This window comes from Microtus pennsylvanicus, chromosome 6, assembly GCF_037038515.1.
Source record: "Microtus pennsylvanicus isolate mMicPen1 chromosome 6, mMicPen1.hap1, whole genome shotgun sequence".
Lineage (NCBI taxonomy): Eukaryota > Metazoa > Chordata > Mammalia > Rodentia > Cricetidae > Microtus > Microtus pennsylvanicus.
Window position 1 is genome coordinate 4,195,720 of NC_134584.1, and position 13,955 is coordinate 4,209,674.

At 45.9% G+C, this 13,955-nt stretch overlaps 2 protein-coding genes across 5 annotated transcripts in view; one reads left to right on the plus strand and one right to left on the minus strand.

Moving 5' to 3' along the window:
* Positions 1-8,579, plus strand: part of Exoc3 (exocyst complex component 3) — a 32,114-nt gene extending 23,535 nt beyond the window's left edge. For 2 of the 3 annotated variants that reach the window (XM_075975690.1, XM_075975692.1), the window contains exons 10-13: positions 1,357-1,479; positions 3,701-3,862; positions 4,429-4,556; positions 5,687-8,579. In XM_075975690.1, the coding sequence (XP_075831805.1) occupies positions 1,357-1,479; positions 3,701-3,862; positions 4,429-4,556; positions 5,687-5,858 (585 nt within the window). In that variant the 3' untranslated portion in view covers positions 5,859-8,579. The remainder of the gene's footprint in view (positions 1-1,356; positions 1,480-3,700; positions 3,863-4,428; positions 4,557-5,686) is intronic. The other variant, XM_075975691.1, reaches the window with a different exon arrangement.
* Positions 8,580-11,359: 2,780 nt separating this feature from the next.
* Positions 11,360-13,955, minus strand: part of Slc9a3 (solute carrier family 9 member A3) — a 46,865-nt gene continuing 44,269 nt past the window's right edge. The window contains exons 15-17 of one of the 2 annotated variants that reach the window (XM_075975687.1): positions 13,373-13,480; positions 12,755-13,004; positions 11,360-11,498 (exon numbers count right to left, since the gene is read on the minus strand). In XM_075975687.1, coding sequence (XP_075831802.1) covers positions 11,495-11,498; positions 12,755-13,004; positions 13,373-13,480 — 362 coding nt within the window. In that variant the 3' untranslated portion in view covers positions 11,360-11,494. Of the gene's footprint in view, positions 11,499-12,750; positions 13,005-13,372; positions 13,481-13,955 lie in introns of those variants that run through there. The other variant, XM_075975688.1, reaches the window with a different exon arrangement.

The following is a 13,955-nucleotide window of genomic DNA, read 5'->3' on the forward strand; positions in this document are numbered from 1 at the left end:
ATGTTCACCTTCCTAGATATGGACGGAGGGGGGAGGACCTAGGACTTACCACAGGGCAGGGAACCCTGACTGCTCTTTGGACTGGAGAGGGAGGGGGAGAGGAGTGGGAGGAGGGGGAGAAGGGTGGGAGGAGGGGGAGAAGGGTGGGAGGAAAGGGAGGGAAATGGGAGGCTGGGAGGAGGTGGAAACTTGTTTTTTTTTTCCTTTTCTCAATAAAAAAAAGAAAAAAAAAGAAATCATCAGCAAAACAATTTTTATTTATATCAAAAGCATAATGCACCATAAATAGGGCCACTTTGGAACACAGATAGCAGCATATTTAAATGCCTTAGCAGGAATCAGCATATATTAAAACATAAAACAATGGCCATTTGTGGGTCTTGCTGCAAAGGAATTTTTTAATCATGCCTCATTGAATTCAGATCCCCAGTACTCATGAGTATGACTATGAATGCCTTTAACCATAAAGCTATGAGGAGCAGAGATAGGAGGACAACTGGGACTTTCTGGCCAGCCAGTGTAGACAAAATGGTGAGCTCTAGGTTCAGTGAGACACCATGTCTCAAGGAAATAGAGTGGAGAGTGACAGGACAGGACAGCCAATGTCCTCTGACCTCTTTGTAGGGCACGCATACACCAGTTGAGAAAAGAAGAGATGTTTGTCTTTAGGATTATTTTTTTTTAAAAAAAAAAGACATAATACACAAATAGACAAAGGGTACAATGACCTCTGCACAGAAAAAGAATGACCAGCATCTAAACATGAGCCAGACATCTATCTGCTGTTACCAAAGAAACACAGATTGAGACTTAGTGTGAGCTGTTGCTTACCTTGTAGCTGGGGATTGAAACACACACTGCTCAGTAGAGCTGACTCTGCAGTTTTCAAAGGGCAGTTTGGATACACTTATAATATATACTTATATTATAGAGTTTTAATTTGCATACTTTTTGAATCAGAATTCTACCTAAAGGAATTCCACCTGCAAAATACAAATTCACTACAACATTATTTGCAATCACAAAGTGTGAAAAATATATAAATGTATATCAGAGACTTTGGGTAAATTATGACATATCCATATAATATATTGCTATTAAAAGTAAAAGCCAATATTTGCATATCTAACCTGTTGTTTGTGATGCTTTTTACAAAGCTTGTATCTAAATACAAATCTCATAAATTTAAAGTAGAAAATTGCAGATTATGTAAAAGTAGATTTTTTTTTTTAACCTGAGTATATCACTGCCACTTCAGAAAATCTCTGTGACACCAGGGAGTGTGCACTCTCAGGTAGGGGTGATCCTGGGCATTGTGCCAGATGAAGATTTACATGATCACTTTGTGCCTTTCAGCAACATCTGAATGAACTGATGACAAAGAAGTGGCTGTTAGGGTCAAACGCTGTGGACATCATCTGTGTCACTGTAGAAGACTATTTCAATGACTTTGCCAAAATTAAAAAGCCATATAAAAAGGTAAACAAATGGGTTGTGGTACACTGGAGCCTACCTCCCGTCTGATTTATAATTAAGTGTCAAAATAGCTGTCTGCTTATAACAATATGCCAATGTTTATGTGATCTAAAGAAGGTGAGGTGTGGGTGAAGACTGGAATTTTTTTTTTTTTTTTGAGGAACATAGGAGTGTCTGACAGTGGTCCGAAGTCTTTGGGTATTGCAGGGAGTGGCCCACTTGTTTGTCCCAGATGCCCGGCTAGCTTAGCCCCGAAATAACCACACAGAAATTGTATTAATTAAAACACTGCTTGGCCCATCTGCTCTAGCCTCTTATTGGCTAACACTCACATCTTGGTTTAACCCATTTCTATTAATCTATATATGGCCATGTGGCAGTGGCTTACTGGGAGAGATTCTAGCCAGCATCCGTCTCAGGCAGAGGATCGTGGTGTCTCTCTGTGACTCTGCTTTCTTTCTTCCTCCCAGCATTCAGTTCTGTTTTCCCCAACTACCTAAATTCTGCCCTATCAAAAGGCCAAGGCAGTTTCTGTATTCATTAACCAATGAAAGCAACACACAAACAGAAGGACCTCCTACACCATTTGGGTCTTAAGGAAGGAGGCTATTATCTGGGGAAATTATATGCACTTCACAGGCATTTCTTAACTCCAGTCTCAGCCTCCTTGCAGCTTGATTTAGTTAATGATATATGTTCCTTTTTCTTCTTGGAGACTTGTGGGGCTCTTCCCCAATGTGACAGCAGGCCTGTGGGCCTAATGGTTGTGTGTGACTCTCCATTTTGGATAAGGGACAATAGCCCACCCCACTCACAGGGAGCAGATTCCAGGGCAGAAACTACAGCTATCAACCATGATATCCGTGCTTGTACAAGTAAGGAAGCTGACTGACTTAAGTATCTCCTTCAGGAAGGCTCCATTACTTCCATGTAGGGAGTCTGAGCTCTTCAACAAGCTTCTTCCCTATACTTCTACCCATGTTGGTTCTAGACTTTTCCTTTGCTTTGTAGTACTCCAGACAGAGGTTTCTTTTCTCATTGAGTCTTTCCTGAAGATTCATAGATATTTGGCCTATAGTTGTTTTGTTTTAGCAGAGGGTACAGGTCGTTGTTTTGCTTTTCCACTAATCTTAGGCTGCCTGTGGATGAGTTAATACTGTTTGGGCTCCATCTGAGCTAAACTCCTCCTGCTAAGCCAGCCTGTCAGTCCATGAGGCCAAAGTTTGTTTGACTCAGGCAATTAGTTCCTCAGTTCCATTGTGTTGAGTTGAGAGCTTCAGGGACAGGCAGAGTTAGAGCATCTAAAGGAGTTAACCCTGAGGCTAGGGCACACGTCAGGTAAGTGCTGGCCTGGTGTTTCTGATAATGAGGGTCACTGCAGCCCATTTGTACATGATATGGTGCCCCTAGAATAATGATGCTGGAAACAAGTTCTCCCAAGGACTTAAATCTGTTTGATTTTTAGATGGAAAGTAAACATCAAGATTGCACAGGCCATGTATGAGTCCTTTCTTGTTCCTGTGTATCTGTCTCTGTCCCATCAGCCAGCTCCCAAATAATGGCATGGAAACTTCTTATTAATTATGAAAGCTCGGCCTATAGCTTAAGCTTGTTCCTAACTAGCTCTTACAACTTAAGTTAACACATACTTTTATTAATCTATATTCTACCGTGTGGCTTTTACCTCTATACCATTCTGTGTGCCTAACTCAGTCTGCATCTGGCTGGCTTCTCTGCCTGCCTTCTTCCCAGAGTCCTCTCTGTCCCTAGAAAGCCTGCCCCACTATTGGCTGTTGAGCCCTTTGTTAAATCAATCACAGCAATATATCTTCACACAGTGTACAAATACCCCAAAACACCTATGCACGTGCTGTTCTGACAGTTGGCCTAACCACCTAGCCACTCCTGTGCAGCCAGGAGAGTCCAAGATGTTTTGGTGAAATCCAGGTATGCTTAATTCGCTTAATATACTTACTTTAAAATTCTACCAAATATATGGCAGATGTGGTACTCTGGAGGCTGAGACAGGAGGATTATTGTGAGTTTTGAGGCTAGCCTGGACTGTATAGCTAAATCATGTCTCAACAGAGAAAAAGAAAACAATCCAGCTAAGTTGTTGGGTAGGAAGAATGTGCACCGACCTGTTTGCAGGTCATTTTAGGCTTGGTGAGAACATCTGTGTGTGTTAGCACTGTGGAATCTGCAACTACATGTTTCTTTATAGAGGATGACGGCTGAGGCACACAGGCGTGTGGTGGTAGAATACCTGCGGGCTGTCATGCAGAAGCGTATCTCCTTTCGAAGTGCTGAAGAACGCAAGGAGGGTGCTGAGAAGATGGTCAGAGAGGCTGAACAGCTCCGCTTCCTGTTCCGGAAGCTGGCATCTGTGAGTAATTGGCACCATGGGCTAAGCTCCAGGATGGTGGGTGTCAGGTGTCAGAGTTTTGTTGTCCAGTAGCTTTTAATTTCTGTGCCTGGACTGTTTATGGGGTCCAGCAACATCAGAAACCAGTGGTTAGTTGTGTCTGTCAAGAGGAAGGTCTTGTCCACAGCCTGCCCAGGTCACAAATGATACATTTCCAGAGGAACTGACACTTTACGGCCGTCCATGTGACTTCATAGTAATTCATCTCTTCCTGTCCTTCTGCCCTCGCCTAAGATTCTGGTTGCCTAACTCCTAACTTAATAACCTCATAACCTAACTCCTTGTCCCAAGTGGCTGTGACTAGATACTACTCCACTAGGCCCTTTTCCCGGCTAGAGACCAAGTAGTGACTAACCAAATCACCTCATGAGAGTGGCCCCAATCCCTGCTTAGAAAGAATCTTGGGTGTTCACATGAAAGAGCAAGGTGCCCAGCCTGAAAGGGAGTTTGGAGATGTCAAGATAAAGTTGAGACTGCTGCAGAAGACTGAGTTTAGTACTGTCCCTCACGCTGCTGCTGTTTTCCAGGGATTTGATGAAGATGCGGATGGACACTGTGATACAATTGTTGCAGTGGCAGAGGTTATTAAGCTCACAGACCCTTCTCTGCTTTACCTAGAAGTCTCAACTCTGGTCAGCAAATATCCAGACATCAGGTAAAGGCTGAGTAGTACAACAGGCTATGCCTACTACCCTTAGGAAGATGAGCTGTGAGCATCAGGAGTTAGACAGTACTTGCATCCCAACTGCATGTGAAGAGAAAGGTTGTTGGAACTGTGGTGGTGTGGCTGCACCAAGGTGTCATCTGTGCAGCCTTCGACCAGCCCTCCCTGATGTTAGCAGAATCTGGCTGGGGTTTGTACACCTACCTTATAGCCAAGCTTCTGTGCCTGAGTGGGTGGTGGTCAGAAGGCAAGCCTAACTGTACAAGATAGGGAAGTGTCGCTAAGAAGAGACGCCATGACCACAATTCTTATTAAAAGGAAAACATGTAATTGGGACTAGTTTACAGTTTCAGAGGTTTAGTCCATTATCATGGTAGGGATTGGTGGCATGCAGACAGTCATGGAGGAGCTGAGAATTCTACATCTTGATCCACAGGCAGCAGAAGCAACTCTCACTGGACGGTGTAGCTTGAGCATAGGAGACCTCAAAGACCGCCCACAAAGTGACACATTTCCTCCAACAAGGCCATACCCCCTAATAGTGCCCTCCCTATGAGGCCATTTTCTCTCCAACCACCACAGGAAGGACTGAGTATTGCATCTGTGTTGAGTAGAGTGAGAAGGTTGTGATCACTGAAGTGGTCTGAAAGGTGATCTAAAGAAGGAAGCTGACATATCATATGTGGCCAGGACTTCCTTGAATATATGTGTACTCAGTATCAGGCTGAGGGAATGGGTATCTGCTCCGTGTCCCTCTATGTGCTGTATTGGCTTCAGGCCCCAGGCCCTGCCTTTGTGACCTCCATTCCAGGAACCTGCCATTTTCTCTAAGGGTGAGCATGGCTAAGTTGTCTCATTGCCACTCTTAGAAGAACTAGAGTCCTAAGCCCTCCAGAGCTGCCCTTCCCAGGCCAGACAGTCTTGACACCAGTAGTTAGAAGAGCAGAATTTAAAAAGTGCTTTGCATTTTGCAGAGGAAAATTAAGATGACATTTAGGGTATCTCATTCTATAAAAGAAGAGATGCCCTTTGTGGCTGTCGGTACCCTACCCTGTGGGTGTCACCTGTGGGACTAAGGGAACTGAGAGAAGATGGAAGCTCATGCTGATTTCTCCCCACAGAGACGACCACATTGGTGCATTGTTGGCAGTGCGAGGAGATGCCAGCCGGGACATGAAACAGACTATCATGGAAACACTGGAGCAGGGCCCCATGCAAGCAAACCCCAACTATGTACCCATCTTCAAGGAGATTGTTGTGCCAAGTCTAAATGTGGCAAAACTCCTTAAGTAGCCCTGTCCTCCACTGTCTCGTGTGTCTTCACTGTGGGGCTTCATGTTGCCACCCTAAGAAGCAAATTTATTAAAACAAAAGTCCTTCTCTGGCTGCTCCATATAATGTCAGTTTCACGTGCCTATCTTCTGAGTTGTCATACTGTTCTCTACTGTAAAACCCTCTTGGTCACTTACGTCATTGTGAAAAGATGAGTAGTGAACATCACTTGTCCTTTCCTGCTGAGGTCTTGCCCTGCTTAGGTAACACACTTTGAACCTCTGCCACTTGATTAAAGGGCAGGAAAGCAAGAGAGCTTCTCATTCTTAGTTGTTCTGACTGGTTGTGATACTGCCATGTCCAGAAGCTACAGGTCATCAGATCTCAGCTGACTGTGGATAGTCCTGAGCAGTCTCTGGGACCAAGGTCTACCTTGGCCTTTCTGCTTTTCTGTCTGTCTCTAGACCAGCTGCTCAGTCCTCTTGGCAGGGGAAAAACAAAACAAAAACTTCACCTGCTGAACCAGTGAGCCCCACCCAGGTGAGCACGACCTCATATGGGCTGAGTGCAATCTGGGTCAGTTATACAAAGAGGATGAGAATTGTCATAAGTAAAAATTTTGGGTCAAAGTATATATGAAAACAAGTATTTAAAATATGTGTTAGGATAGCCGGGCAGTGGTGGTGCATGCCTTTAATCCCAGCACTTGGGAGGCAGAGGTAGGAGGATCTCTATGAGTTCAAGGCCAGCCTGGTCTACAAGAACTAGTTTTATGTCATGCTCTACAGCTACAGAGAAACCCTGTCTCGAAAAACAAAAAATAAACAAACAAAAAAAAGATCTATATTGCATGCTTATTTGTGATCCAGAGTCCCTGGGTTCCCTTGTCCGCAGCTCTCCATTTACATAGATGGTGGAAAGCCTGGTGGAGCCTGTCTATCTGCTGAGCCCTATACCACATGATCACCTAATACTATATTTTCTTTCTACTCTTGATGATAGTGTTAATATTCTGCTTTTATTTCATTCTTACAAGGTATCAAAAATTCACAAGTAACCTTTTTTTTCTATGTGGAACTAAGTAAAAATTCCTCTGGAATTCAGGAGAGACATGGATTTCCTAGAGCATCTGGCTAGTATATGTTGATACAGGGGCTGCTCAACCATGTGTTCAATGTGAATGACAACTGGGGAGTGCTCATTAATTGTGCACTGAGAAGTATTGATCAATAGCAGTGACCCTTGTAGTGACAGATTTCTCACTGCAGGCTGCTGCCGCCGAGTGAGTGTCTGGGTAGGCGTTAAGATGACCACGGAATGTCTATGTGGTGAAGCCCATTTGTCTCTCTGGCCCTGGAGGTCAACAGAGAACAGAGGAAATCCTGTTCTTGAGCAGTGGGTATTAGGATCATGGAGACAGGCTAGGGAGCTAGAAGTCAAGGGGTGGTAGCACGCTATGTCCCAGTGGGTAGATAGTGTCCGTCATGACACCAGAGAGAGGTGGGACCTCTATGTACAGGATTGGATAGGCTGTACCAGTGAGTAGATTGTGGCTACATATATGAACGTTTATAATGTCTGCTTACTGAACAAGATGTAGGGCTGCCATCTGCCAGTCAGGGAAGTGTTTTTAGAGAGAACACTCACCAGGTATTAGTTTCATCCTCAATGAGCTGTTACCCTATGGAAGGATGTCTTCCAAATTAGCAAAGTCCCTTGATTGTTGGCTGTCTTAGTTATTGATTCTTTTGCTGTGAAGAGGCACCACGATCAAGGCAGCTCTTACAAACCATTTAAATGGGGGCTTGCTTACAGTTTCAGAGGTTTGGCCCATTATGACAGGAAGCATAGCAGTATGCAGTCAGGTGCTCTCAGTAGCTGAAGCTATATCCTGATCTGTATTCAGAAAGAGAGACTCTGGGCTTGACAAAGTCCACCCCCACCCCATGAGACACTTCCTCCAACAACGCCACACCTCCTAATCCCTTCAAATAGTTGTACTCCCTGGTGACTAACAATTCAAATATTTGAGCCTATGTAGGCCATTCTTATTCAAACCACCACATTTATTTATTTTTTTTTTATTTATCCAGAATGAGTAGATGTCCCAGGTCATGATGGGTCACCAGTGAAATGGAGAAGCAGTTACCCGCTATCCTCCTTCCCTCTTATCTGTTGATACACAGTTCATTTGCTGGGTGAGGATCCTCTAAAGAAGGAAAGGGTTGGTAGGCGTCCTTGGCACTTGGGTGCAAGCTGCTGGAATCAGGCCCCTCAGCAGGCCTTTAAACTAGAGTGCAAGAAAAGCTGAACAAGCAGAGCTAACTTGGCTCACTTCCTTTCATACTTTAATGGAATGACTTGTGACCCCTAAAAAGAAAAATTAAGGTCTTAACCTTAGAATCTTGAATCAGACTTGGGTGGAAAGTAGAATCATTGCAAGTGTGATGTGTATCAAGGTTTTAAGACGTCGCATGAGAATAGTGTGCATACTTGAGTGGCAATGCCAGCAGCCCTTAAAGCCAAGACTTTCCTGACCCCTGGCCTTCAGATGTCTGCCTCTACAGTATGAAACAGACTTTATGAGCTACCCAATCTGTACTCTTTGCTAGTTTACCCAGTATATCATATATTACTTAACAGTTAAGGCTCCTCTTGTATATAGCCAATATCTGGGGATTCTGTATGCAATTTTTTAAATAATGTTTTTAAATGAAAATAAAGATGTGTTGTAGAACTATAGACGATGTTTAACAGACTCCACCACACATCTCTGCCTTGTACTGTCTGGTCTCAACCCACCAGATTTGGTGCCCTTTCTCACCATTCCTTCCTACTCACCCACTTTGGTGTCTCTAGCACCTCAACCAACTTTTTAGCCATGGTGGGTGTGTATCAATCATCTCTGGTCTATTTTATATCTGAGAGATGCTAAATTGGAGGCTTTCCATCAATGTATCCAACAGCTTCCCACCCCTAATAGGATGACCCCCAAAACACCATCTGTCCATCTGAATTTTAATGCATAACAAACTGTTCCTAAATTATCTTGGATATGATTTTTCATTTATAAACAAAGTTTGCACCCAAAATGCCTTGAAATATTTTTAATAGACTTAGATAAGCAGTCACTACAGTTTTGATGTTGTTCCCTGTACAGATGCTGCCCAATGCATCGGAGGGGCATTTTAAGGCACATTATTCTGTGATCAGAATTAAAGTTCAACTTGATTAATACACAGTTTTATCCTCTCAAAATATATTTCTAGTTTTGATGAAATCTTTAAATTTTCTTTCACAAAAAGATCAGTAATACATAGTATATTGAACACTGTAACAAAATTATTTTAAAGAAAATACAGATGTGGACTTTGTAGTACCACAAAGTAGGTCAAAGTTCAGTATTAAATAAATATTCTCTCCTAATAAAAAAAAACTTTTACAACAGTTTTCCTAAGGAAATACATTCATAGGATTTTACATTCTATTGTACAACATTGACAAGGGGGGAGGGGTCCTCAACTATGAAATGTAGCTACCGTGTCATCTAAGCACAGGAAATGGGTTTTTGCGAATGAGGCTTTCCTGTCAAAATTCTGGTTCCATGTGGCTATGCCCAGGTGTAGTTCACAAACTCAAAGAACGTAGCCTGTCAGCTAAAACACAGGGGCAGAGTGTAGAAAGATTTATCACCTGGTTGCTAGCTTTGGTATCTGGATATCTGTTGCAAGGTGACAGCCCCTGAGGCACTGTCTAGTCAGACTTGGCTTCTAATTCTGCAGTGGGAATTAGACTCCATGTCCAACAAATCAGGTGGTGGGTTAAGGCAATGCCTGGCACAGGCAGGCATGAGAAACGTATCTGCAAAGCAGGGATCGATAGGTGCCTCTGGGAACACCTCTGGTACAGTAGCCAGGCACAGCCTACCTAGGTGGTACTCCAGTGGCCGCTCCAGAGCGTCTGATGGGATTACCGACCACAGCATTCACTTTACAGTGGCTGGACTTCATTTCAGAAATGGTCAAAATTCTTCAAGGGAGAAGCTGTGAAAACCAGATTGTGAGCATCTAATGGCTGAGCTTGAGCTAGCCAGTGAACAGTGTACCGACAGACAGGTTCATTTAGGGAATGATACCCTGAGCTAGCCAGTCAACAGTGTGCCGACAGACAGGTTCATTTGGGGAATGATACCCTGAAGTAGAATGCAGTACGTTGTGCAAATTTACTGTGTATTCATTGATTTGTGAATAGGAAATTGTCCACTCTTCCTATCCATGATTCAACTGCAGCATTAATACAAACTGACGGACCTTCTTGGGACTCCTGTGAATGTAACTGTCAACCTTGTTCCTGAGACACAGTATTTAGTTTCCTGAGCAGAGAGCTGAGTGGTTTGTTTCAGAAGTCTCCAGGAGGTCCCTAAATCCACCATTAGCCTCATCTCAGCCTCCTTCAAGTGAGATCCTGTGGTGCAGGCCAAATTTCCAGTGGGCTGGAAGCAAAACTCAGTCAAGTCCAAGACAAGACTGGACTTCTGAGGAAAGGTGACCATGCCCCCCTTCTAGGTGATGCAGAGCCCTTCTATGTCCCCAGGTCTCCCTGCCCTCAGTAGATGAAGCCAGAGATTTCCTGTGGACCTCCTCTAGTCCCCAGCCCAACCAGCCTGGCCATCTGCAGTATTCCCACCTTAGGGACAGCTCAGGCAAGACACCTTGTTTGTGTGGGCAAGGCCCAGGCTGGGAGGGACCCAACAGGGAAAATCCCTTGAGCTAGAGGAGCCAAAATTGGAACAAATATTTCTTCAGTTGATCCTACAAGGTGGCTGAACAGTCTGGAGATCTTGGAAGGGGGTCTAAAGGGCCTCAGAGGTATGTATCCCTGGAAATGCACAGGAAGCTGCTGCCCTTTTAGGATGAGTCTGAGCTTGGCGGTGCAACTTCCACAAATATTAATTTGTAAGACCTTTGTACTAGAGAGTGATAAAAGGTCCACCACAGGCCTCTCAGGGGTCTTCCTCCTCTTTGAGTAAGAGTGGTAAATACTTAACAAGTGCTCTCTTGGTATGTGGGTGTGGGGGTGTTGGGGAACTGGGTGTGCAGCACCTCGGAGCAGTAAGGACTGAACCAGGGCAAGAAAACGGCGGAGGCAGTGTATATCCTGGGAATGCCCGGAGGGTGAAAAGATTCTTCCTAGGGCCAGACCAGGCATAAGACTCCCAGAGAGCAGTGGACCCTAAGAAACCCTGGCTGGTTGGGGAGGGGCCACTGAAGGAGATTCTTGGAGCTGGCCGCAGGCCAGGCAGCGATCACAAAGGCGTCTCTTCTTGCTCCAGAGCTTGTGGAGGCAGTTCAGTAGAGCCCGGAAGAGAGGCGAGCTTGAGGAGAGCTGGGCGGCGGCGAGGGCGAGGCCTCTGGAAGGAGCGCCGGCTGTGAACGCGGCGCGCAGCCGCAGACCGAGCGTGCGCACTGGGCAGGGCCCGGTGCTCTGGCTCCGGCCCAGGTTCACCAGAGGCGAAAGTACCGGGCGATACGCGTTCAGGTGGGACGGGACTCGGGGCACGTGGGCTAGCGAGCCGTGAAGGGAGCAAGGGCTGCTGAGCAGCTGCGGATGGCCAATGCGGATACAAGCTTCCGGTAAGCGGTGTGTCAGAGCCTGTGTCACCTGCGGGAAGACAGGGTGTGAGTGGCTCTCAGTCCAGAGGAACAGTGACCTACAGAAACCTGTACTCAGCCCAGGATTCCCTTCCCCCTGATTTTGCTGTTCCTCTGTGGCTTTCCCCAAACCAGGTACCTGCTCAAGTGCAAGGAGGGACCCTTAACCTTCCACACCAAATGTGAGGGCATTTTCTGCTGTACACTATTGCAGAGTTGCAGGGAGTTCCAGCGAGTGTCAGTGAACCTTCCTAGGCAGCTGTACACCTGTGCACCACGCAGCCAGCAGATCTAGATCAATCCAGATATCTTCCGACACTTGCAAACTCTGCCCTTGATAGCTGCCCCCTCTATAGGAACATCAGTATCATACCCCCCCCCCCCCCCGGTACTACTCCTCTACCCCAGAAACCTATCACAAGCTTCCAGGAGCACAAGGCTCTGCTTCAAATCGGTAGGGTTTGAGAATGAGGAGAAAGTCAGGCCTTTAATCCCAGCACTTGGGAGGCAGAGGCAGGCATATTTCTGAGTTCCAGGACTGCCTGGTCTACAAAGCTAGTTCTAGGAGAGCCAGGGCTACACAAGGAAACCCTGTCTCAAAAAGGATTGGGGAAGGCGGGGATAAGGCCAGAGACAGAAGCAAGGAGCAGGTGGAAGAGCACTAGGGCCATGCAGAGTTCCTGACCCTGATACATCATTTCAAAATTGGATTCTCTTAGGAAAGAGTCATATGTGTGTGTGTGTGTGTGTGTGTGTGTGTGTGTGTGTGTGTGTGTAGTAATGCCAGGCCTTGCCAGGAATGCTGACCAGAATTTCCAATATTTACAATTGTGTGTTTCATTTCGTTTCCACTAGACTGACAAATGTCCACCAGACCAGAAACAAAACCAAAAAAAAAAAAAAAAAGAAGCACTTTCATCTGAAATGAACATGAGACCTGACCACAGGATACTTCTGTGTTGCCCAGGCTGACCTCAAACCCTTAGTCCTCCTACCTGTCTTTTGTAAATGTTGGGGTTATAGATATATACCATCATACCCGGCCTCAAATGTTTCTGTCTACTACACATTAGCTAGAGAAGCAGGCTCAAATGGAAGTTGTCCACCAGTCTCCTAATACAGAAATACACAGCTGGACAGATGACCAAGACAAGGTCCACAGTGTGAAGAGAGCTGCTGGAAAGTCTGAAAAAGTGCGGGTCCACTAAAGAGTCCGGAAAGCAATAGCTGGGAAGAAAGCAGGTGTTAGAGGAAGAAGCCAGTTACATGTGTGTGGACTCAGGGGAAGCGGGATGGAGCTGGTCCTCGGGGCCATCGGCCAGCAGGAAGGAATCCACTGATTTGTTGCTGAGGCGGAATGGTGTCAGACGGCGGAAGTTGCTGGGAGAGTTGGGAATCTGGAAACGGGCCCTCTGAGAGGGCACCACGGTCTCCCCAGGGGACAGCCAGGGCGGCACCCTAGATAGGATGCTTGGGTCCAGGTCCTCGTCAGGGGAGAACACGGGATTATCAATTCCTAAGAGAAAGGGCAGTTGGTCAACCTCTAAGAAGTTCCCCCCAGGGCAGAAGGAGGCTGAGGGATGGGCTCTATACTGTGACTACATCAGCTCTTGTGGCTACCACCTTCAGACCTAGACACTTAACCCTCATGCCCACACCTTTCCTCTACCTTTGAGACCCCATACGACCCAGACAAGATGGCAACATCTCTCCTCTCTCAGACCTGGTAATATACTTGCTGTCTGCTCTGGGGCGAAATCTAAATGGAGGAGGTGACACTTCCAAGACCTACAGTAAGTGCCCCCCCCCAGGCCTTTGGTTCCTCCTTCAATGGCTCACTTGGGGCAGCAGGGACATCTCTTCCACCAGCCCCTCCTATCTCACCTGCCCCAGATTCAGAGGTTACATCCTTGGTGACATTGGCCAGAAACTCAATGCCCCCAGTGATCTCTTCATAGTTGGTGGTCTCCTCGGGCTCTGAAAGTTCTAAATCTGGATAGCAGAGGAAAAAAAAAATGGGTAGGGATGACTCGAGTTCTTTATGGCTGGTGATAATCCCCACCACCACCTCCCCCCCCCCAACACACACAGTTTTCCACAGAACCTAACCAGCCCAGTGTCCAAGTGGCTGGGGTCAGCTGTGTAAAGACCTGAGTCACTCTTATGGTGCTCCATTTTGTGACCCCAACCATATTTGGTCTTTGGGAAGGTCTGTTGGACAGGAGGGGCTGGAACCTCAAGGCCTACGATGAAAAGAATGGAGAAAGTCCTCTATCTTTTAAAGAAGATGTGTGTGTGTGTGTGTGTGTGTGTGTGTGTGTGTGTGTGTGTTCAGTGCCCACGGTGGCCAGAAGAAGGCATTAGATTCCCTGAAGTTGGAGTCACAGGTTGCTTAAGCTGCCTTATGTGGGTGCTAGGATCTGAACTTGGGTCCTCTGGAAGAGCAGCAACCACTCTTAACCACTAA